General features: G+C 45.6%; 1 protein-coding gene across 3 annotated transcripts in view; it reads left to right on the forward strand.

Moving 5' to 3' along the window:
- The first annotated feature begins 672 nt into the window (after nucleotides 1-672).
- Nucleotides 673-26,497, forward strand: part of FIBCD1 (fibrinogen C domain containing 1) — a 94,204-nt gene continuing 68,379 nt past the window's right edge. The window contains exons 1-2 of one of the 3 annotated variants that reach the window (XM_083160868.1): nucleotides 673-820; nucleotides 2,607-2,681. In XM_083160868.1, coding sequence (XP_083016994.1) covers nucleotides 2,610-2,681 — 72 coding nt within the window. In that variant the 5' untranslated portion in view covers nucleotides 673-820; nucleotides 2,607-2,609. Of the gene's footprint in view, nucleotides 821-940; nucleotides 1,523-2,606; nucleotides 2,682-26,497 lie in introns of those variants that run through there. The other 2 variants (XM_083160867.1, XM_083160869.1) reach the window with 2 other exon arrangements.

A 26,497-nucleotide genomic window follows, 5' to 3' on the forward strand; every position in this document is an offset into this window, starting at 1 on the left:
TGATTCCCTTACCTCCTTCAAGCGCTCCTTCAAAACCCACTTCTTCCGACTAGCCTATCCCTCCTCCTCCAAACCTCTTTCGCTCCTCCTATCCTGCCTACCCTACCCCTCCATCCGTTCCCCTCCGTTCCTACTTATCCTATTGTTATTCGTTTGTCCACCCACCTCCTTTTAGTCTGGTAACTCTTATGAGCAGGGCCCTCCTTCCTCACGTACTCACCCTACCTCTTTACCTCACCTGTGCTCCTGTCCTGTTCTTCCCTTCCTCTACTTCATCTTCAGTCTCCTCGACAATTTCCACACCTACTTCAGAACTTATGCTGATCTTAGTTCTACCAGCTATACCCCTATTTATGCTGTATTTTATCATCACACCCTGTACCTTGTTACCTTGTCATTTGTTTTTTGTTAGCTATGTACGGCGCTGCGGACACTTTGTGGCGCCTTATAAATAAATGAACTACTACTACTAACAGCTCTATATGATAGTAAAGTAGCCCCGTACCACAATATGTACCTTCTTTGGATTTAAGTATACATTGATAAGCGTGCTGCAGAGGTCATTGGGAAGGGACACTATAAAGGGGGGGCTGTCATTGGGGAGTTGTGGGTATATACAACTTCACCTACTAATAGTGCTGTAATTGACAAATCTGAAACCTTTCCATCTAGTATCCAGCCTGAAACTCATCCCAGCACTGCCCCCTACCCATTCTATGCAGCATCTTTCCAACAGGCAGAAAGGGAGACCTGGCTGGGACAGGCACAGTGATGGAGACATCTCTTTCCCTGTCTATATCTTCTGAGTATATTTAGGAAGGTAAGTGCCTCGCCTGAGTCTATTATTCCTGTCTGGCTATGTCTCTATCTGTCCTGCATCCCTCCCACCCTTCCCCTCTCTCTCTCTCTGGCTCCCTCTCCCTCTGTCACTCTGCTGGTGCCTGTGTGGAATGGATGCAGGGCTGTGTGTGTGCTGTCCCCAGTCTTTGCATATGCAGCAGCAGAGTTGTGTTGGGGGGGAGAGCAGCCTGTGTTGGAGTTTCTACATGAGCAGATCTGTGGGGGCTGCAGACTAGAGCTGGATGGGAAACTCCTGTTCCTGCTCATTAGACTTCCACAGAAAAGCAGATTAAAGATTTGTGAATTAGCAGCTGAGGCTGCTTTAGGCAGATTAAATAGAGAGGAGAGAAAAAAAATATAAGAAGTTGAAGCAGGCAGAGAGGGAGAGGTGGCAGAGAGGGAGAGGTGTGCTCGAGAGAGGGAAGAAAGGGACTTAAAAATAAGAATAGGGGAAAAAAGGAAGGAGAGTAGGAGGGAGTCGGATAGGGGGAACCACTGTGGAAATGGAATGTTGCAGATAATAGGAAGGATGAAGGTGAAGGTATAGAGACAGGCTGGAGAGTCTTAGCTGAGGTGTCCCATCTGCAAGACCGCAGGCAGACTGTGCAGGTAGGATAGACAACTGGAATTAGTATCTAGAGTTCATCATAAGGATCCTGTATGGGAAGCATGAGATATTCAGGTGAGAAGAACCCAATTATCTATCTATCTCTCTAACTATCTATCTATCTATCTATCTATCTATCTATCTATCTATCTATCTATCATTTTTCAATGACTTACCATAAATGTATTGTGCCATTCCCTCTCTCTAACTACATTTAGCTTATTTGATTGTGTGTGTGTGTGTGTGTATGTGTGCGTGTGCGTGTGCGTTAGTGTGTGTGTTGCTCACCTCACTGCCGGTACCGTCTACTGTTTGTGCAGTTACTGAGATACCAACAAAGTGAGTGCAGTACCTGTATACTGAATACTGTATATACAGTGTGTGTGATCACTGGAGATATATGGCATCTCGTAAAACAACATATTGACTGTGTCACTTTTTGATTAGTGAGGTGTATGTGCTGGTGTCTCTCTCCTTTCTATCGATTTGGAGATGCAAAGCGCTCATGTTGCTGGGCACAGCTGCTGGAGTGATAATGGGTTATCTGTACAGTAGGATATATGTGTATAACACACTGTGTGTGTATATATATATATATATATATATATATATATATATATATATCACTTGTATTTACAGAGAGCTATTGTATATATGCAACGTGCATGGTTTAGGTAAGAACGGCAACATCCATGTGTATAGTTAGTATTGCAGTGGTTTGATAATGCTCTTGGCTACAGTATATAATAATAATAAGGGCTTATCATCATTTTATCTGCAAGTAGTATTTCCATTTAGTGTAATTCTGTTTCAGCGTCTTCAGTAAGGAATTGGCTAATGTTTAATAATGAGCACAGGCGACTGTATGTATTTATCCCGGGAACCATATATACACTTCTGTGCTGACAGCGCATTTGTATTCAAGTACAGTTTATACCGTCAGCATCAATCTGGATATATGGATGAGTTACAGATATGACATGTTCTGCGATAGGACGATACTGTGACATTTTTTAATAACATTGATATTAACTTGTTTAATGGTTGTCACTCATATTTTTTTTTTCCGGAAACCAGTAGCTCTATGCATGGAATATTTTTATATATATTTTTTTATTTTTATGTTTTTGATTATTAATTATGTTGCTTGTTCCAACAGAAGATGGGCAGTGATCGGTGGAAAAATATCGGAGGTTCCCCACAGATGGAGGACACGGTGCAGGAGAAGTCACAGGTGTGCCGCTATGTTTGTTTTACATATTATTATGATTATTATTTGTATTTTCTCATGTAGTTCTTACTCTCTGGGGGATATTTTGGTTGATTCGGTTGGATGCCAATTTGCATCCTTGCGAGTCAACCAGATCGCCCCTCGCGAATGGTGGTAAGCCGGCCCACCATTCGCACGGTGCGTACACTTGCACGGCCTGCGAATCGATGTGTTACATAAACCTGCGGGGGAACACCCACATCATTCGATGACTTGGAACGTGCTCAGAGCAGCCTTACCTCTGCGCGCACATTCTGAGGGAAGTGGGCGGGCAGCTGACACCCCCCGCACCTGCGTCATCGGCTTATTAGCATAAGAACGTCCAGCGGACAGCTTGTTCGCCGTGGTCACACGCACCCAGCGCATGCACCTGCGCAAAAAAGACCATCGGCCCCTTTCGGAGGAACGCAGCCCTGCGAATGGACCACAATTAGGTCCTCTGGTCTATAGACGTTGGGCCCACAAGGGGTGAAGGCGGACAGTATTATTTGGTTATTTTGTGGACAGTACTTTAGTGTGTAACCTGTCATCTGACTGCACAGTACAAGGTTCCTGTTCCTATAATACCTGCAAGAGGCTTCCCTGTCAAAAAAAACATAAGGGGTTAATATTTGCCGCTTCAAAAGACTGACAGCAGCCATGTTTGCACATCACACAGACCTATTAATACGCACATTCCTCTGCTCTCATACATTCACTACATTAAGCCACAGAAATCAAACAACAGGAAAAAGAAAATTCTATTCAAAGGGAATTATTGCAGACTTTGTGAACAGACACAGGACAGACACAGGACAGACACAGAACAGACACAGAACTGACACAGAACAGACACAGAACAGCAGATACTGGGAGATGTAGAGTATTCAGACCCATTCTGATCATGTACCCATGGACGGACCATCCTTTAGGGCACTCTGAGCTGTGAGGGGTTGCCTGGATTAACCTAACACAGGGGTGGCCAAACCAGTTATCGAGATCTACCAACGGTACACATTTTCCAAATCACCTAGCTGGTGCACAGCTGTAGTCATTACTAACTGTCACATTCCCCAGGTCACCTAGCTGGTGCACAGGTGTAGTCATTATTACCTGTCACATTCCCCAGACCACCTAGCTGGTGCACAGCTGTAGTCATTACTAACTGTCACATTCCCCAGATCACCTAGCTGGTGCACAGCTGTAGTCATTACTAACTGTCACATTCCCCAGATCACCTAGCTGGTGCACAGCTGTAGTCATTACTACCTGTCACATTCCCCAGGTCACCTAGCTGGTGCACAGGTGTAGTCATTACTACCTGTCACATTCCCCAGGTCACCTAGCTGGTGCACAGGTGTAGTCATTATTACCTGTCACATTCCCCAGACCACCTAGCTGGTGCACAGCTGTAGTCATTACTAACTGTCACATTCCCCAGATCACCTAGCTGGTGCACAGCTGTAGTCATTACTAACTGTCACATTCCCCAGATCACCTAGCTGGTGCACAGCTGTAGTCATTACTACCTGTCACATTCCCCAGGTCACCTAGCTGGTGCACAGGTGTAGTCATTACTACCTGTCACATTCCCCAGGTCACCTAGCTGGTGCACAGGTGTAGTCATTATTACCTGTCACATTCCCCCAGATCACCTAGCTGGTGCACAGCTGTAGTCATTACTAACTGTCACATTCCCCCAGGTCACCTAGCTGGTGCACAGGTGTAGTCATTATTACCTGTCACATTCCCCAGGTCACCTAGCTGGTGCACAGGTGTAGTCATTACTAGCTGTCACATTCCCCCAGATCACCTAGCTGGTGCACAGGTGTATTCTTTACTAACTGTCACATTCTCAGATCACCTAGCTGGTGCACAGGTGTATTCTTTACTAACTGTCACATTCCCCAGATCACCTAGCTGGTGCAGAGGTGTTGTCATTACTTACTGTCACGTTCTTCCATATCACCTAGCTGGTGCACAGGTGTATTCTTTACTAACTGTCACATTCCCCCAGATCACCTAGCTGGTGCACAGCTGTAGTCATTACTACTGTAACTGTCACATTCCCCAAATCACCTAGCTAGTGCACAGGTGTATTCTGTACTAACTGTCACATTCCCCAGATCACCTAGCTGGTGCACAGGTGTATTCTTTACTAACTGTCACATTCCCCCAGATCACCTAGCTGGTGCAGAGGTGTTGTCATTACTTACTGTCACATTCCCCAAATCACCTAGCTGGTGCACAGGTGTATTCTTTACTAACTGTCACATTCCCCAGATCACCTAGCTGGTGCACAGGTGTATTCTTTACTAACTGTCACATTCCCCCAGATCACCTAGCTGGTGCACAGGTGTAGTCATTACTAACTGTCACATTCCCCAGATCACCTAGCTGGTGCACAGGTGTAGTCATTACTAACTGTCACATTCCCCAGATCACCTAGCTGGTGCACAGCTGTAGTCATTACTTACTGTCACATTCCCCCAGATCACGTAGCTGGTGCACAGGTTTATTCTTTACTAACTGTCACATTCCCCAGATCACCTAGCTGGTGCACAGGTGTATTCTTTACTAACTGTCACATTCCCCCAGATCACCTAGCTGGTGCACAGCTGTAGTCATTACTAACTGTCACATTCCCCAAATCACCTAGCTGGTGCACAGGTGTAGTCATTACTAACTGTCACATTCCCCAGATCACCTAGCTGGTGCACAGGTGTAATCATTACTAACTGTCACATTGTCAAACCTGCTGCATCATTCCTACTATAGATCCACAGGTTGTCTGATATACATGAACTGTTGATAGATCTTGATGTTTGGCCACCTCTGCCCTAGATTTTTAGGATTTTTGTTGTATAAACAGTGATTTTACCTCAGAAACCTCAGACTGAAGGGAAATAAGAGAACTGAACATGTTCTATAGGGTGTAGAGAAGAGTGCTATTTTGCCCTTAGCAAGTTCTAGATAAAAAAAAGAAAAAGAAAACAGAAAGTCAGATATCACATACAATGTGTATGCCACAGACTTGGACCATTATGCAATCTAAGCTCCTGCTCCAGGTGGGTACTGAGAGGCCTGGATGTGGTGTTTTTGGACAGATGGATAAGGATAATACAAACCAGTACATTGTCTAGGACCACATTGTCCTCAATCAAGCACTGGTCTGGAACCATCAGACCTGCCCTGACCGTCGTAGAATGTTTCAATTGTTTTAATGTATAAAAACCTTGCCTGCTTCACGCAATCAATCACATACTTAACACGGCTCATAACAAGTCAGCATTGGCCGGCAAGTCTCCGGACAGTATAAGTCCACATGTGTCTCATGTTGTTAACCCTGAATTGTTCCCATTTGCATTGTTTGTATTGCACCCTTCATTGTCTACTCCTCTGAGGGGCAGTGAGGGACAGTCAGGGTTTTGGCAGAAGTTAGATACCGCAGTTTGTTAGAGTTGTCAAATCCAGATTGTCCGCTGAATATTTAATCCTCACTACGTTGTGATATTGTACAGCGTGTGTTCCCTTTTACTGTGGGGTGGAATAATATGGCTCTCTCAGGATTAACCCCTTCAGTGGCACTCCCCAGAATTTGTTCCAGTGCGCAGACTGGCAAACCTGGAAAATTTTCGTGAGTGCCAATGCTTGCGCTCTCTCTTGCCGGGCAACGCCATTGAGCTGAGCAATGAGATCAGCGCCGCACTCAACTTTGGCGGCTACCTGGCTCCTGCTGCCCGGCCCTGCCTCCCTCCCCCAACTGTGTGCGGCGTGACCTTGTAACGTCACGCCACACATAGCTGGGTTGCTGGTGGCAGGGCTGCGCAGCGGCTGATAGACAATTCAGCGATGCTGCCCGGACTCAGGGGGGTGTAGTGGCGGGGGGGGGGGGGGGGTTTAGGGAGCGCTCCCCAGAAAAAACTCGCACTACTGAAGGGGCTAAAAGTAGAAACACAGGAGATAAATGTTATTTTGAAATGAAGGTGAAAGCAATAAGTCTCCCTAATGTGAGAGAGCGGCCATTAGTGGAGGTACCACAGAGGTCACCTGTACCACACCTTATTGCCTTCTGTTCAGTGTTGACCTGTGTAACCTAGGCAATAGTATTTCTTCATATTGTATAGACCAGGAGTAGGCAACCTGTGGATGTCCATCTTGTGTGGTACTACACTTCCCAGCAAACTTGTGGAGAGGCATGCTGGGATATGGAATTTTTTACAAATTGCCTAGGCCTCGTTTAGTCTATCTTCTTTCTATGTGAGACTTTTCTTTTGCTGGCCTCCAACTGTAGAACTATACATCCCAGCATCCCCAGCCACAATTTTGCTAGTAGGGCATGCTAAAATGGTGGTAATGCATGCTGGGATGTGTAGTTCCACAACAGCTTGAGGTCACATGTTGAATACTTTGTGTATATTTTCATGGATATCTGACTATCACAAAGGCCTGCTTCTGGCACTGTTGGTTGGATAACTGCAATATATTTTTGATTTTATTTTGTATATTGCTCCTGTAAATCCCCCCATCATGTTCAAAGCCAGAACCAAGAGAACGGACAGATGGGGAAGTGAACATCTCTGCACCAGACATGCTACTTGTCATGTATGCAAACTAGACGGAGCACCCACCTCCCGCAGCTCATGCAGCGTGTGATGTGATCTATTAGGACTCACTCTTGTGTTTGCTCGTTCTAGTAAATGATGATTTAGAGGAAAATAAACTGACATAGACTTTTCCTGTAACAAAGGAACAGTGATACAAATGACACACCAGACATGCTGTGCGTGGTTCATTCCGAACATGGTTAAAATGATCTCATATATGTATGTATGCATGTATGTATGTATATATGTGTGTGTGTGTGTGTGTGTGTGTGTGTGTGTGTGTGTGTGTGTGTGTGTGTGTGTGTGTATATATATATATATATATTTATTATATCAATTGTGAATTTAATAAAATCATTCCCCTTAAACATTGCTCATACTGTGTCCATCGCAGATCTACGTATTAGATTACAGTTGTATTTCGGAATATGTATGTTACAGTTTATGCCATTATATTCCTGACATACATTTCTCTGGTTAACGCAATTTATAGAGTTTAGGTGCATACACACGGGGTCCGATTCAGGCCTGCTAGCTAGGCCCCGCGACCCCCACCAAATGAGACCATCCATTCACTAACGCCCGCAAAGTGAATAAATCATTTGATGGTTACTTACCATCTAAGCCCGTCACTCACAGCTACGACGTGTCCCAGAAGTCACTTGGGGTGGGTACTGACGTCATCCACCCACTTCGAGCAGGCAGGGAAACCACCAGCGGTTCTATGGGCACACCTCTGTGTTTCTATGGGAATGCCCACAAAATGCTGAGGGTCCACCCAGGAACCCTCCTGTCCGACACTAAGACTGCGATAGAAAGTGTGAATTTGCCCCACAGTGCAATTTGGCCTACAATTTGACTATATAGTAAAATTGTATGGAAAGTTAGCCAAAATTGCACAGTGTTCGCCTGCTTGTGATACCGCTGCGCATCACCGCGAGGATTGGTATGGCACATTAAAATAGACTGTGCAGGCAGGGCAATTTTGACTGTCACACATGCACTTCAAGGGGAAACCGCATAGTCAAAATCGGCCATAGCCAGAATAGCACCGTGTGTATGCCACATACTGTAAGAGTCACAAAAACACATGTACAGCGCTGAGCGTCCTGCATGTAAATAATTGCTGGAGACCATTGGACAAGAGGACTAAGAACAGTAACCAGTGAAGTAGAGTACCTTGTATACGCACTTTTGGGTTCACCTCTGAGATACCGTGAAGGTAGACCTCCGAATAATAATTACTGTATAAATGTTGGACCGCTATAAAAGGAGTTCATAGTGAAGAGCTATGTACCATGAATTGTAGTTATATTTCAGGATTTCTACTAATGTACGCTGAGAAGTTCTGTGCTGGGAGGTCTAGTGACATACATTGAGGAGCTATGTAAGGAGTATAAGCTGAGGAGCTCTGTGCTGGGAGGTCTAGTGACTTACACTGAGGAGCTATGTAAGGAGTATAAGCTGAGGAGCTCTGTGCTGGGAGGTCTAGTGACATACACTGAGGAGCTATGTAAGGAGTATAAGCTGAGGAGCTCTGTGCTGGGAGGTCTAGTGACATACACTGAGGAGCTATGTAAGGAGTATAAGCTGAGGAGCTCTATGCTGGGAGGTCTAGTGACTTACACTGAGGAGCTACAGTAAGTAAGAAGTGAAAGCTAAGAATCTCTGTGCTGGGAGATCTAGTGACTTACACTGAGGAGCTATGTAAGGAGCTGAGCAGCTCTGCTGTTAGGTCTAGTGACTTATGCTGGGTACACACCACGACGACTAGGGCCCGATCCCCACAATCTAGATCCAATTCCGATCAATTGGATGTAGATTGTGTGCTGATTGGGCCCTTTTCTGACCTGGTGTGAACCGATACCGATCCGATGCGCGGTCCCGCGGGTCGGTCGGTCGTTATTGAGATCCTACCTGCTGCAGGTAGGATCTCAATGACGACCATACAGCCGGGTGTGGGTCGCCATCGGATCGGACCCGCTCACGGTGCACATCGTGAGCGGGTCGTGCCCCCCCGCGTCACCGTGAGCGGGTCGGACGAGACACTGACGACCCGCTCACGATGTGCATCGTGAGCGGGTCGTCCTGGTGTGTACCCTACATTACACTGAGGAGCTATGTAAGGAGTGTAAGCTGAGAAGCTCAATACTAGGAGGTATAGTGACTTACACTGAGGAGCTATGTAAGTAGTGTAAGCTGAGAAGCTCTATACTAGGAGGTCTAGTTACTTACATTGAGGAGCTATGTAAGTAATGTAAGCTGAGGAGCTCTGTGCTGGGAGGTCTAGTCACTTACACTGAGGAGCTATGTAAGGAGTGTAAGCTGAGAAGCTCAACACTAGGAGGTATAGTGACTTACACTGAGGAGCTATGTAAGGAGTGTATGCTGAGAAGCTCTATACTGGGAGGTCTAGTAACTTACATTGAGGAGCTATGTAAGGAGTGTAAGCTGAGAAGCTCTGTGTTTGGAGGTCTAGTCACTTACAATGAGGAGCTACAGTATGTAAAGAATGTAAGCTGAGAAGCTCTGTGCTGGGAGGTCTAGTGACATACACTGAGGAGATGTATAAGGAATGTACACTGAGGAGCTCTGTGCTGGGAGGTCTAGTGACTTACACTGAGGAGCTATGCAAGGAGTGTAAGCTAAGGAGCTCTCTGCTGGGAGGTCAAGTGACTTACACTGAGGAACAATGTAAGGAGTGTAAGCTGAGGAGCTCTGTGCTGGGAGGTCTAGTGACTTAGACTGAGGATTTATGTAGGGAGCTGAGGAGCTTTGTGCTGTGATGTCTAGTGACTTACACTGAGGAGGTATGTAAGGAGTGTAAGCTGAGGAGCTCTGAGCTGGGAGGTCTAGTGACTTACACTGAGGAGCTATATAAGGAGTGTATGCTGAGAAGCTCTGTGCTTGGAGGTCCAGTTACTTACACTGATGAGATATATAAGGAATGTACGCTGAGGAGCTCTGTGCTGGGAGTTCTAGTGACTTACACTGAGGAGCTATGGAAGGAGTGTACAGTGAGGAGCTCTGTGCTGGAAGGTGTAGTGACTTACTGAGGAGTTATGTGAGGGAATGTATGGTTAGGAGTTCTTTGCTGAGATTTAGTTATTTGCACATAAGGAGTTACATGAGGAGTGTATGGTGAGGTGCTCTATGCTGGGAGGTCTAGTGACTAACACTGAGGAGTTACATGAGAAGTGTATGGTGAGGCGCTCTATGCTGGGAGGTCTAGTGACTAACACAGGAGTTACATGAGGAGTGTATGGTGAGGGGCTCTGTTCTGGGAGATCTAGTGACTAACACTGAGGAGTTACAGTACATGAGGAGTGTATGGTGAGGGGCTCTATGCTGGGAGGGCTAGTGACTAACACTGAGGAGTTACATGAGAAGTGTATGGTGAGGCGCTCTATGTTGGGAGGTCTAGTGACTAACACTAAAGAGTTACATGAGGAGTGTATGGTGAGGGGCTCTATGCTGGGAGGTCTAGTGACTAACACAGGAGTTACATGAGGAGTGTATGTTGAGGGGCTCTGTTCTGGGAGATCTAGTGACTAACACTGAGGAGTTACATGAGGAGTGTATGGTGAGGGGCTCTATGCTGGGAGGGCTAGTGACTAACACTGAGGAGTTACACAAGGAGTGTATGGTGAGGGGCTCTATGCTGGGAGGGCTAGTGACTAACACTGAGGAGTTACATGAGAAGTGTATGGTGAGGCGCTCTATGCTGGGAAGTCTAGTGACTAACACAGGAGTTACATGAGGAGTGTATGGTGAGGGGCTCTGTTCTGGGAGATCTAGTGACTAACACTGAGGAGTTACAGTACATGAGGAGTGTATGGTGAGGGGCTCTATGCTGGGAGGGCTAGTGACTAACACTGAGGAGTTACATGAGAAGTGTATGGTGAGGCGCTCTATGTTGGAAGGTCTAGTGACTAACACTAAAGAGTTACATGAGGAGTGTATGGTGAGGGGCTCTATGCTGGGAGGTCTAGTGACTAAAACAGGAGTTACATGAGGAGTGTATGTTGAGGGGCTCTGTTCTGGGAGATCTAGTGACTAACACTGAGGAGTATCATGAGGAGTGTATGGTGAGGGGCTCTATGCTGGCAGGGCTAGTGACTAACACTGAGGAGTTACATGAGGAGTGTATGGTGAGGGGCTCTATGCTGGGAGGGCTAGTGACTAACACAGGAGTTACAGTACATGAGGAGTGTATGGTGAGGGGCTCTATGCTGGGAGGGCTAGTGACTAACACTGAGGAGTTACATGAGAAGTGTATGGTGAGGCGCTCTATGCTGGGAGGTCTAGTGACTAACACAGGAGTTACATGAGGAGTGTATGGTGAGGGGCTCTGTTATGGGAGATCTAGTGACTAACAGTGAGGAGTTACAGTACATGAGGAGTGTATGGTGAGGGGCTCTATGCTGGGAGGGCTAGTGACTAACACTGAGGAGTTACATGAGGAGTGTATGGTGAGGGGCTCTATGCTGGGAGGGCTAGTGACTAACACAGGAGTTACATGAGGAGTGTATGGTGAGGGGCTCTGTTCTGGGAGATCTAGTGACTAACACTGAGGAGTTACAGTACATGAGGAGTGTATGGTGAGGGGCTCTATGCTGGGAGGGCTAGTGACTAACACTGAGGAGTTATATGAGAAGTGTATGGTGAGGGGCTCTATGCTGGGAGGTCTAGTGACTAAAACAGGAGTTACATGAGGAGTGTATGTTGAGGGGCTCTGTTCTGGGAGATCTAGTGACTAACACTGAGGAGTAACATGAGGAGTGTATGGTGAGGGGCTCTATGCTGGCAGGGCTAGTGACTAACACTGAGGAGTTACATGAGGAGTGTATGGTGAGGGGCTCTATGCTGGGAGGTGTAGTGACTAACACAGGAGTTACATGAGGAGTGTATGTTGAGGGGCTCTGTTCTGGGAGGTCTAGTGACTAACACTGAGGAATAACATGAGGAGTGTATGGTGAGGGGCTCTGTTATGGGAGATCTAGTGACTAACAGTGAGGAGTTACAGTACATGAGGAGTGTATGGTGAGGGGCTCTATGCTGGGAGGGCTAGTGACTAACACTGAGGAGTTACATGAGGAGTGTATGGTGAGGGGCTCTATGCTGGGAGGGCTAGTGACTAACACAGGAGTTACATGAGGAGTGTATGGTGAGGGGCTCTATGCTGGGAGGGCTAGTGACTAACACAGGAGTTACAGTACATGAGGAGTGTATGGTGAGGGGCTCTATGCTGGGAGGGCTAGTGACTAACACTGAGGAGTTACATGAGAAGTGTATGGTGAGGCGCTCTATGCTGGGAGGTCTAGTGACTAACACAGGAGTTACATGAGGAGTGTATGGTGAGGGGCTCTGTTATGGGAGATCTAGTGACTAACAGTGAGGAGTTACAGTACATGAGGAGTGTATGGTGAGGGGCTCTATGCTGGGAGGGCTAGTGACTAACACTGAGGAGTTACATGAGGAGTGTATGGTGAGGGGCTCTATGCTGGGAGGGCTAGTGACTAACACAGGAGTTACATGAGGAGTGTATGGTGAGGGGCTCTGTTCTGGGAGATCTAGTGACTAACACTGAGGAGTTACAGTACATGAGGAGTGTATGGTGAGGGGCTCTATGCTGGGAGGGCTAGTGACTAACACTGAGGAGTTATATGAGAAGTGTATGGTGAGGGGCTCTATGCTGGGAGGTCTAGTGACTAAAACAGGAGTTACATGAGGAGTGTATGTTGAGGGGCTCTGTTCTGGGAGATCTAGTGACTAACACTGAGGAGTAACATGAGGAGTGTATGGTGAGGGGCTCTATGCTGGCAGGGCTAGTGACTAACACTGAGGAGTTACATGAGGAGTGTATGGTGAGGGGCTCTATGCTGGGAGGTGTAGTGACTAACACAGGAGTTACATGAGGAGTGTATGTTGAGGGGCTCTGTTCTGGGAGGTCTAGTGACTAACACTGAGGAATAACATGAGGAGTGTATGGTGAGGGGCTCTGTTATGGGAGATCTAGTGACTAACAGTGAGGAGTTACAGTACATGAGGAGTGTATGGTGAGGGGCTCTATGCTGGGAGGGCTAGTGACTAACACTGAGGAGTTACATGAGGAGTGTATGGTGAGGGGCTCTATGCTGGGAGGGCTAGTGACTAACACAGGAGTTACATGAGGAGTGTATGGTGAGGGGCTCTATGCTGGGAGGTCTAGTGACTAACACTGAGGAGTTATATGAGGAGTGTATGGTGAGGTGCTCTATGCTGGGAGGTCGAATGACTAACACTGAGGATGGTGAGGTGCTCTATTCTGGGAGATCTAGTGACTAACACTGAGGAGTTACATGAGGAGTGTATGGTGAGGTGCTCTATGCTGGAAGGTCTAGTGACTAACACTGAGGAGTTATATGAGGAGTGTATGGTAAGGGGCTCTATGCTGGTAGGTCTAGTGACTAAGACTGAGGAGTTACATGAGGAGTGTATGGTGAGGTGCTCTATGCTGGGAGGTCTAGTGACTAACACTGAGGAGTTACATGAGGAGTGTATGGTGAGGGGCTCTATGCTGGCAGGGCTAGTGACTAACACTGAGGAGTTACATGAGGAGTGTATGGTGAGGGGCTCTATGCTGGGAGGTGTAGTGACTAACACAGGAGTTACATGAGGAGTGTATGTTGAGGGGCTCTGTTCTGGGAGGTCTAGTGACTAACACTGAGGAATAACATGAGGAGTGTATGGTGAGGGGCTCTGTTATGGGAGATCTAGTGACTAACAGTGAGGAGTTACAGTACATGAGGAGTGTATGGTGAGGGGCTCTATGCTGGGAGGGCTAGTGACTAACACTGAGGAGTTACATGAGGAGTGTATGGTGAGGGGCTCTATGCTGGGAGGGCTAGTGACTAACACAGGAGTTACATGAGGAGTGTATGGTGAGGGGCTCTATGCTGGGAGGTCTAGTGACTAACACTGAGGAGTTATATGAGGAGTGTATGGTGAGGTGCTCTATGCTGGGAGGTCGAATGACTAACACTGAGGATGGTGAGGTGCTCTATTCTGGGAGATCTAGTGACTAACACTGAGGAGTTACATGAGGAGTGTATGGTGAGGTGCTCTATGCTGGAAGGTCTAGTGACTAACACTGAGGAGTTATATGAGGAGTGTATGGTAAGGGGCTCTATGCTGGTAGGTCTAGTGACTAAGACTGAGGAGTTACATGAGGAGTGTATGGTGAGGTGCTCTATGCTGGGAGGTCTAGTGACTAACACTAAAGAGTTACATGAGGAGTGTATGGTTAGGGGCTCTCTATGTGTTGAGCTGTACTAACGTAATCTGATGTTATTAACATATATATATATACATATATTACAGTATATGGAGAGGAGCTCTGTTTACAGGGTGGGATTAGCCTAAAAGAACACAGAGGAAACCTGTAGGACCCACTCCCTGGGGGCCCACCATTTCCTCTTGGGATCATGTTCCAGACCTTTTTCAATTTAATAATATATACATTTTGTATGTGTATATATATATATATATATATATAAATATATATATAGGGTAGTGTGGAAGAGGCTTAGTGAGGAGTTGCCAAGGCCGGATGATAATCAGAGTCTGCCGACCTGTATGGAAGTGACCACTTGCATACGCTGGAGCTGGGTCTGTAGCAGAGAGTCCTGCAGTAGGCTGTTGGGTGAGAGTCGCCAGTAGCAGGAAGGTCAGAGAACCCTGCAGAGACAGACTGTTTGGTGAGTCACTGAAGTTATCAGTTCTCTCATAACACTTTGTGCTGCTGGCAACTTGATTAGCCTGTCAGTGTAAGAGCACTGAGCATCAGAATAATAAAGCAATAACCTTCTTTTGTGTGTTAAACCTTTCACTGCATCAGATGCCGGCATTCTTTCAGCAATTAGGGGAACTGACAGTATATTCAGATATTAAGCGGGTTAATAGACTTAAATTACCCATCATAACACAGGGGCGCCCATTAACCAATTGACCCATCATTGTCCCAAATGGCACACGTCGTCGTTCACTGTGGTTTTTTGTATTTTTAGTATCCATAACAACATAAAACTCTTTCCGCTGATTTCTGGTCATTGTCTTACAATCCGTTCTACAGCCTGGCAGCCAATCTCCCTATTCTGGAGATGGAATTGTATAATTCTGGGCCAGTGGCATAAATTCATCCCAGTTGCCTGGAGGCTCCCCCCCAAATAGCTGAATCAGTGAGGTGTCTGTCTGCAGTAAGACAGGTCATGGGATCTAATACAGGGTGTGACACTTGCTACAATGACGTTAGGAGGGGGAGTAAACCACAGAAGCGATATCAACGGCTTTCACTGAACTGATTCAAACTTGCAGGGGAGGAGAGAACAGTCCCCCATTGAGAGCAGTAGCCCGGTGGCAGATCACTCCATTGTCTCCCAGAGTTATGACTTTGTCTCTGCCAATCCATTATATAAAAACATGGATTCTGCATGGGAACACACCAAGTGCCACACAGCTGGCATGAGCCTCATCACCTACTAACACAAACACTGTCTCGCTGAAAGCGCTGTGCATTATGATGTACGGGAGCGAGAGTGAGTCATATGGTAATTGTGCACCAGCTCTGAGGTTTCACCTGCTCTGATAACAATCTACTCATCCCAGGATTTGCATTCTAGTACTAGCATCAGAACGTCTGAAGACATCAGAGGGCTCTCCAGAGGAAAACAAGCTTTGCTTAGGGGGATATAATAGAAAGGGAAGAAAAAACAGACACAAATAAAATAGTACCAGGTATTCCTGTGTTTTCTGTCCTGATGGGGGGTGTTGTGTGGGTATATGAGAAGTGCTGGAAGCTTGTATCAGCCAGGTAGGTGTACTAGAGCCATGATATAAGTTCCTGACATGTACAGTCTCTACCCCCTGCATGGAGAAGGGATAGAGTGGAAGGTGAGCCAAATTAGCTAATAACTGCCATTTTCCACAGAGTCTGTAACTTGACAGTTAGGAGCAGATTGGCTGGTACGTCGTCACCTTCCACTTTTATCACTTCTCCAGGCGTAAAACATCTGCCCCAGAATCTGGATTTGCTTACCGTCAGAGGTCCTGCATATCACCGAAGTACTCGCTTTGATTTAGGCGGACCATGGGCCCGATTCAGACTCCTGCTCTTCTGAGTTATTATCAAAGGCCACGCATGCGCACCGTACGCGCTGCGCATGTGCGAGCCATCCAACCGAAGGCAGCAAGCAAAGGTGCATTTGGGGGCAAGCCACTGGCATTTTCTGAGAGTCCCCCAGAAAACACAGACATTCCGTGGCCGTTGGGAGGGAGGGACATCATCAGCAGCCTCGTTCTCCCCACGACTTTTACAGCGCCGAGTGAGTCTGGAATTTACTCAGCGCTGCGAGCAGGGGGCACATCATTAGATGGTGGGTGATTTCCCCCCCATGCACAGGGGCAGGGGGCTATGTGTTCAGCTGGGCAGCGTTAACCTGCTCACTGGCCTCCGAACACTCGCAGCCCAACGAGCACGTCTGAATCAGGCCCTGTAGCGTGTAATGTGCTCATTATGCATCCTTCATGGGCTGGCGACAATCGCTCTAAAATCAAACATTTGGAAACCCCCCTTCAGTAATCCTGCGTCTGCTCCTAATTGTTGTCCGTGACCTCTTCCAGTCGCTACTGAGGGGATTCCGTCACCTTTTAAACATTTGTGATTCCCTTTCCGATGTTCTTTTCCCCACACATTCGCCATCAGCGTTAAACTACAGTCACTTAATGTTACTGGCCTAAACTCGCCCACAAAGAGGACAATCACCTAAGGGCCACAGTACTGACACCGTTCTAAGCAAGAAAGGCCACTTCTGTGGCTCACAATCCGTTCCGTACAATGTCAATTTGTTTATAAGAAACTTTCTTTTTCCCTCTGCAACATGTACAAGAGGAAGAGTCACGATTGTCATACACAAAGGTTTCCCTTTTACAACACTTAATACCATGACGGGAACAGACGGATAATACTGTATATTGTGGTAGACCCATATAAGTGACTTTGATATCCTACTAAGCTAAAGGACGTGTGATCCTGGATGTGACCTTAATATTGCCTTAGATCCTAAACTACATAGATCCTCTTTGCAACAGTTACCTCAAGGGACAGACAGAACATGACACAGTACCTTTCTCTTGTTACACTTGGCCTTTGTGACATGTGATACAGTCTAAACCTGGCTCTTTTCTGCCCTGTACAATTCACATTACTTTCAGGCTGAGGTAGAAATGTTATCCCTGTATCCGGGTGGGATCGCACCACCTGGACATTAAACCTCAACCCAACACTACCATCTCTTCTCTTAACACAATGACGCCAAGATGGCTCCTTGTTATTATTACATTTTTAATAAATGCAGATTAAATCATTTCACTAGAACAGAATACTCCTTCCACAATCTTATGGGTGAACTTTCCCTCCCAAATATTTCGGAAGCCCACAATGCCCCCATTATGGGTATATACCAGGTAGGTTGACCCAGGTCTAGGTTCGGTGTGAAAGCTGGACGTAACACTGCCCATCCGTGACTAGCGGAAGTCGGATGTTGCCGGAAGTTAGCAGCGGCCGCCTGGCAATATTCAGAGTAGAGATGGGCAAAACGGGTCACTAGCGAGAGCTGGGATCGAGCAGATCAGTCAGTGAAAAGATCTGTATCTTTTAGGCGGAACATCGGTTCACTTTGAAAGAAGGGGTAATTTGAGAATAACGAAGCATAATTTGTTTTACAATCATTTATTGCCATTTTTTTTACTTTTTTTTTTAAAACAGTGAGCTGAACAAATAAGAACATACATAACCGAGTAAAACACTGATCGATGGCTGGGTGCAGAATCACCATTGATGGCAACCATCGATGGTGTCTGCACCGATGGCCATCCCTAGCAGCAGCAGCCTTATTAATCTTTCTTTCACTTGCAGTAGCAGCACTGAGTCTCCGGAGTCCGTACATCTCAGCTGCCAGAGGTGGCAGTGCTGAGCTCAGGAAAATGCATTGTAATGAAAAACGAAACTGAAAGTAAAAGAACGACATCACCTTTTTGGGATCGGCGGCTCCCTCGGTCTTTTATGTAATCCGTTCAAAAGACCCGCTTCGTTCACGAATGACCCATCTCTAATTCAGAGCGTGTATGGGAGCGGGTACCGGTGTCCTCCTCGTGGGTCGCAGGACGCCCCCATACCCACTCTGAATATTGCCCGGCGGCCGCAGCTAACATCCGGCAACTTCCAACTTCCGCTAGTCACGGATGGGCAGTGTTACGGCCGCAATAACAACAAGCGGCAGGATTGACACTGCACCCTGCTGCCACCGAACATCAACGGAGGCGCTACCCATCGGAGCTTAATCAGGGTTAGTACAGGGACAGTGTTACCGGTCAACATCCATTTATTCCATATCTTCCCCAAAAGGGTGTAAACATTAAATACTAATGCATCTTTCTTACAGGTACCACTCTATTTACCTATATATTTTTATATCACATATTTTTAATTACCGCTATTTTTATTAAGATCAGTTACTGAATTTTTGTAGCGCTCTTTATGAAACTTCTACATTATCCCGATTAAAAGAGCTGCTTTAAAAACCCTAGCGTGGAACCATCCAACCGACTTCAATGCGCCATATACAGTCCAGCCCCCTACCCAGACTTTTATCTTCGAAAACCGTGTTAAACAAAGAAATAATGTCACCGGTACCTTCAAAATGATGTAAGTCAGCATCTGATATGATGGATTTGCTATATCAAGTTTTGAGATAACTACCCATTTTTTTATTTTTCATAAATTGATTGCAGAATCTGTGAACAATATTTTATATTTTAGGTATATATTAATGTATGTATGTTTTGAATTTTAATATATGTTTTTGTTCTTATTAACCGGCGGGTAATTGTATGTGCATGGTTTGGAGAAGTCTCCACTTTTTCTTTCTTTTTTAACTATAACAAAAAGACTAATTGTCTTCTAAATTTGACTGGCTCTAATTCGGTTTATTTTATGCAGCACTTTTAGCGCAGTCTATCTCTCTACACTGGTTTTTGCCTTGCACAATAGGGACTGAGTAGGGACTGGCCCCTAGCGCTTAGCATAAATCCCTTTTTTTCTGCTTTGAACAAGCTTCTATATGTTTGCTAAATTATATTCATTCCCACCATTAATGAAGATAACGATCTAACCTATTGTGAGAGCTGTAATCCCATATCTTTATACAATGTACAACGTTAATTATTTGTGAAGATTCTGGCAAATAGATTAATATCATCCCTTCTTTAATCCGTACTGACCAGGTAACCTTTATACTTAGCCGCCAGGCATCAGACAACAATAGGCACGTAATGGATGTACAGTAACTCAGAATTTAATATTCCCCAATTCCCTCTTCCGGTTTTGTATTTCTTAATGCAGAAAAAGCATTTGCTATGGTGGACTAGAACATTATGATATAGAGGACTGACACATTATAGGATGGACTGGAACGTTATGATAGAGGTGGACTGGAACGTTCCAGTCCACCCCAATCATAACGTTCCAGTCTACCCCTATCATAATGTTCCAGTCCACCCCTATCATAACGTTCCAGTCCACCCCTATCATAACGTTCCAGTCCACCCCTATCATACCGTTCCAGTCCACCCCAATCATAACGTTCCAGTCCACCCCAATCATAACGTTCCAGTCCACCCCTATCATAACGTTCCAGTCCACCCCTATCATAACGTTCCAGTCCACCCCTATCATACCGTTCCAGTCCACCCCAATCATAACGTTCCAGTCCACCCCTATCATAACGTTCCAGTCCACCCCTATCATAACGTTCCAGTCCACCCCTATTATAACGTTCCAGTCCACCCCTATCATACCGTTCCAGTCCACCCCGATCATACCGTTCCAGTCCACCCCGATCATACCGCTCCAGTCCACACCGATCATACCGTTCCAGTCTACACCTATAATAACGTTTCAGTCCACCCCAATAATAACGTTCCAGTCCACCCCCATCATATCATTACAGTCCACCCCTATCATACCGTTCCAGTCCACCCGATCATAACATTCCAGTCCACCCCTATCATACCGTTCCAGTCCACACCTATCATGACATTCCAGTCCACCCCAATCCTACCGTTCCAGTCCACACCTATCGTAACATTCCAGTCCACCCCTATCATAAAGTTCCAGTCCACCCCTATCATAATGTTCCAGTCCACAACTATCATATCGTTCCAGTCCACACCTATCATAACATTCCAGTCCGCCCCTATCATAACGTTTCAGTCCACCCCTATCATATCGTTCCAGTCCACACCTATTATAACATTCCAGTCCACCCCTATGATAATGTTCCAGTCCACACCTATCATATTGTTCCAGTCCTCCTCTATCATAACATTTTAATCCTCCCCTATCATAATGTTCCAGTATAGGGTGGACTGGAATGTTATAATAGAAATGACTGGAATGTTATGATAGGGACGGACTAGAACGTTATAATAGAAATGACTGGAACATTATGATAGGGACGGACTGGAACGTTATAATATAAATGACTGGAACATTATGATAGAAATGACTGGAACATTATTATAGGGTGGACTGGAACATTCTAATATAAATCACTGGAACGTTATGATAGGGACGGACTGGAACGTTATAATAGAAATGACTGGAACATTATTATAGGGTGGACTGGAACGTTATAATAGAAATGACTGGAACATTATGATCGGGACGGACTGGAATGTTATAATAGAAATGACTGGAACATTATGATCGGGACGGACTGGAACATTATAATAGAAATGACTGGAACATTTCTTAGAGATGGTTCTCCATTAATGGTTTCCTATCTCTCACATTTTAACTTGTTCCCACCTACTTTCACTCATAGAATCTGTAGTGGAAAAAATCAGAGCCAGGTGGTGGCTTTGGCGATCTCAGTACGTGGCTATAGACATATCCCTGTGGGTTGATGGAAACCAAGTAGTGACTTGTCGCACTCGTCTATAGCCCATGAAAATGAGACCCGATATAAATGAGTTGATGCCAAAGGTCATGGCAGCAGCTGACATTTACAGGTCAATTAGCATTTCATGTCCCGTATAAATTGTTTATGGCTAATACTGCTAAAGACAGCAACTATTTGGTGGCCTGTCTGATCGGACAATGGGGCTGATTCTGGGTCCGTCAGATTTCTATGCACAGACGCAAGCTTCTGAGTCATGTGGAGCTGTCAGATCTGTCTTTCCTTGACGTTGCTCATTTCTAGACTGCAACAATGATGCGAGCACACAGAACCACCTTGCCTTGTGGAAGTGTTATAGCAATGTCCTGGGCCATCATATTCTGAGTCATGCATACAGGGAAAGGAACCTTTGCACCAAGCATGGGGGTCGTGCAGCTGCCTATAATAATTCTGACCATTATACTGTATATCCTCTTGGTAAGTGTACTTGGTGTACTTGCTGCAGGGCAGGAGCAAATACCCCCTGATGATGTTGGCTTGTTGCTAAACCAAACGCATATGCAGCCGATGCAGGGTCATATTGGTGGGAACATACGAGTTTTCTGCACACTTTTGTTTTGAATCATTTACATTTCACTTGCTACCTAACCTTTATTATACCTATATCTTCTAACATTAACACAAAAGGACTGATGTATTAAGCTCCAAAAACTGATAAAGTGGAGAGTCATAAGCAACCGGTCAATCAGCTCCTACCTGTCATTTTTCAAACCCAACCTGTAACATGACAGTTGGGAGCTGATTGGTTGGCCCGATACATCTGGCCCTAGGTGATATGTGTATGAATTCCATACCTGCCACATATTTCCTGTTCATTACAGACCTTTTCTATTAGAAATTCCATGATCATACCTAGCAGGCCCATTACCAAGTATTTATAGTATAATAACTGGCAGACTATTGCTCAAGGCCTCACCCCAAGAACACTTTAAATGGCCATTTTACATTTGCTGCCATGACTTTGGAATGAGGCAGGTCCGGCGTCGGTGAGCACCTCTCTGTTAACCTCACCTACATCCCACCACTGTATTCTATAGAGCTAAAGAACATTATAATTTCAAGGCTGCATTTATCCCCCCCTCTACCTCACATTGGTATTCGGAGAGGCGTCCTAACGTCTTATTTCATACGTAAGTGCTCCTCTATCTTACTCTTTTTTTATTAGTCTCCAATCTGTAAAAACCAACACAAAAAAAACCTGCTGGATTTATCGCTCCGTGAAACCCATTATCTGCAATAAATCCGCTACATTCTGTCATTTAATGTTCGATACCTATTAACGTGTGAATAAAAACATATATGGTGTGACGTGGATTATTATACCCTGTGGCCCTCAGTTAGCTGCACTCTCTCCTCTAGCAGCTCAGAGTAGGAACAATGCAATACCCATAATCCTCTGCTTTCTCTGCCTACTTTGCACATTGCATATTAAATACTGTTGTGTTGTTGGGGTTTTATTTGTATTGTTTTTGTCTTCTCCAGCTTTTTGGCCAATCAAATCAGGATTTGAGGTCTTGGCTGTTAATAAAAGCTGGCTTTAAGGGTCGCGAGCGTTCGCTATGGAATCACGATTCCACGATTGTTATTCCCCATCCGGAATATTCATTTAATGCTGCTTCCTCTTTTTATCTAGATAATTCCATTGGTACTTGCAGAAGGCTGTGTTTAATTAAGTAGCCTGGGCATTCTGTTCTAATGTTCATATGAGGACCAGGTAGGTGGCGATAGCCAGCGGTGTTACTAGTGCAGGGAGTGCAGCTGCTATGGGGTCCAGAGCTGAGAGGGGCCACCTTCCCTGTCACAGTTACAGGTGTTATATACAGGGGTGTAACTACCATAGGTGCAGGGGGTGCAGCTGCTATGGGGCCCAGAGCTGAGAGGGGCCACCTTCCCTGTCACAGTTACATATGTTCTATACAGGGGTGTAACTACCATAGGTGCAGGGAGTGCAGCTGCTATGGGGGCCAGAGCTGAGAGGGGCCACCTTCCCTGTCACAGTTACATGTGTTATATACAGGGTGTAGCTACCATAGGTGCAGGGGGTGCAGCTGCTATGAGGCCCAGAGCTGAGAGGGCCACCTTCCCTGTCACAGTTACATGTGTTATGTACAGGGTGTAACTACCATAGGTGCAGAGGATGCAGCTGCTATGGGGCCCAGAGCTGAGAGGGGCCACCTTCCCTGTCACAGTTACATGTGTTATATACAGGGGTGTAGCTACCATAGGTGCAGGGAGTACAGCTGCTATGGGGCCCAGAGCTGAGAGGGGCCACCTTCCCTGTCACAGTTACATGTGTTATATACAGGGGTGTAACTACCATAGGTGCAGGGCTGCAGCTGCTATGGGGCCAGTGCTGAGAGGGGCCACCTTCCCTGTCACAGTTACATGTGTTATATACAGGGTGTAGCTACCATAGGTGCAGGGGGTGCAGCTGCTATGGGCCCAGTGCTGAGAGGGGCCACCTTCCCTGTCACTGTTACATGTGTTATATACAGGGGTGTAGCTACCATAGATGCAGGGAGTGCAGCTGCTATGGGGCCCAGAGCTGAAAGGGGCCACCTTCCCTGTCACAGTTACATGTGTTATATCATTTTTTCCCCTTTGGGTGGTATGTAGGGGCCCTTACAAACTTTTCCTATGGGGCCTACCTATATCTAATTACACCACTTGCGATACCTGGATTATCCGTTTCCCCTGTGGCATTTAAACTATTATTTTCATGTTATGCATGCATGTAAGTTCACTGGAAGTACATGTACATACCTTCCAACAGTCCCGATTTCAGCGGGACAGTCCCGATTATCAGGGCCTGTCCCGCTGTCCCTCCCGCGGTCGGCAGTGTCCCGCGGTGAGGGGGGGCTGTTGGGAGTCCCCCCTGTCGGCTGCTAAGCAGCGGGGAATAAAAATAAACTCTGTGCGCATGCGCACAGTGTCTATTCCCGCAGCCAGGGGGCTGGGGGCATGGCTAGAGGCTCACAGAGCCTCTGGGTCATGCCCCCATAGCGGCAAAATGGAGCCGCGAGTATAGGCCACGCCCCCGAAATTAGCCCCCCCCCCCCCCGAAATTTTCGGCGCACATCCGGCGCGCAGGAGATGCTTCCCGAGTCGCCGTCAACAAATGTTGGGAGGTATGCATGTACTGTAATTATAATGTATCACTCAAGTGTACAGCCCTGAACCTGAGGTGGGTGCGGCCCCAGGCAGTGGTGCCCATCAGGGGTTTACCTTATACCTCTGAGTGCCAGTTCAACCTTGCCTGTGACATTTGCCCACCTTACACTCACCTATGCTCTCTGGATATGTTATTTGGTATTATGTCGTAGATTGCTGTATTCGTGCTATAGCACTAAAACCATAACTGTGGTGGATCAATACCGCCTTTTAAGCTCATGAAGCTTATTTTTAATTTTTGTTTTTATTTGTTTGAGGTAAATTTTAAGAGATTAACATTTTACAATATTTATGTTGCAGGAATATTCATGTCTCCTTTAATGGTATTAGTAAATCAGCTTGCAGGGCTTACTTAGCCACTGAAATCTGAAAATGACAGCATATAATTTTTGGTGCGCTTGCAAAATTTAATAGGACTGAACATGGCATTCAGTTTTACGAGACACAAATAAAATCATAGCTTTGATGGTATTAATTGCTTAGGTTTGATGCCTCTGCTCCACCTCCTCCCTCTTTTTGATGAACTTTAAATAAGTGACCAAAAATCTTTTTCTTAAAAAATGACACCTGAAGGCTACACACATAATAAACAAGATAAGCCAGAGAGAATTTCTGTCATCAAATAAGTAAATATACTGTAAGGTGCATCCAGAAAGTATTCACAGCGCTTCACTTTTTCCACCTTTTTGTTGGAATAAATTTATTTTTTTCCCTCAAAACTCTGCACACAATACCCCATAATGACCATGTGAAAAAAAGATTTTTGCTAATTTATTACAAATAAAAAAATTAAGAACTCAAATGTACATAATTATTCACAGCCTTTGCCATGAAGCTTAACATTGAGCTCAGGTGCATCCTGTTTCCACTGACCATCCTTGAGATGTTCCTACAGCTTCATTTGGTGTTCGCCTGTGGTAAATTCAGTTGATTGGACACGATTTGGAAAGGCGCACCCCTGTCTATATAAGGTCCCACACTTGACAGTGATGTCAGAGCACAAACCAAGCATGAAGTCCATGTAGACCTCCGAGGAGTGGCTTCAGAACAACTATGTGACTGTCCCCGAGTGGCCCAGCCAGAGCCCAGAATCCGATTGAGCACCTCTGGAGAGATCTGAAAATGACGGTGCATGGACACTTCCCATCCAACCTGGTAGGGTGCTGCAAAGTAATGGTAATTATACATCCTGGTGTTGATTTGGACACTCAATACTCATTTGGCCCCAATATTGAATGCTAGCGGAAAATCCTTTTTGAAATATTTTTATCATAATTTTTCCATTCTCATATGCAATGTATTGTTTATTAATTGTGTTTTAATATTGTAATAAATTCAGTAATACCCGAGCGCTGTATCATATTCTATATATTTTACTGCTGCAAAGAGGAATGGTTGAAACTGCCCAAAAATAGGTGTGCCAAGCTTGTAACCTCATACTCAAAAAGACTTGAGGCTGTAATTGCTGCCAAAGGTGCATCATCAAAGTATTGAGCAAAATCCTTACGTACATGTGATTTTTTTTAATTTTTTTTTTTAATTGGCAAAAATCTCCCCAAAACTGTTTTCATATTGTCTTTATGCGGTATTTTGTGTAGAACTTTGAGGGGAAAAAATGTATTTATTCCATTTTCGAATAAGGCTGAGACATTTTAAAATGTGGAAAAATTGAAGAGCTGTCAATACTTTCCAGATACGGAAAATAACTATTTACCCTTCTACTTAAATGAATGGGACACTTGCAAAAATGAAATACGAGGGGGAGTCAGCCATAGAAGCGATATCGACAGCTTTTAATAAACCGATTCAAACTGGCAGGGGAGGAGAGGTGCCCCCTAGGGAGCAGGAGCCCGGCGGCAGATGACGCCATTGCCTCCCGGAGTTATGCCTCTGGCTACAGCACACTCCAATATTCAAATAGGTGAGCGACACAGAAAGGCAGTTGGTGGCAGTTGCTGTGCCTCCT

The sequence above is a fragment of the Crinia signifera genome, chromosome 9 (assembly GCF_055691185.1).
Source record: "Crinia signifera chromosome 9, ASM5569118v1, whole genome shotgun sequence".
Lineage (NCBI taxonomy): Eukaryota > Metazoa > Chordata > Amphibia > Anura > Myobatrachidae > Crinia > Crinia signifera.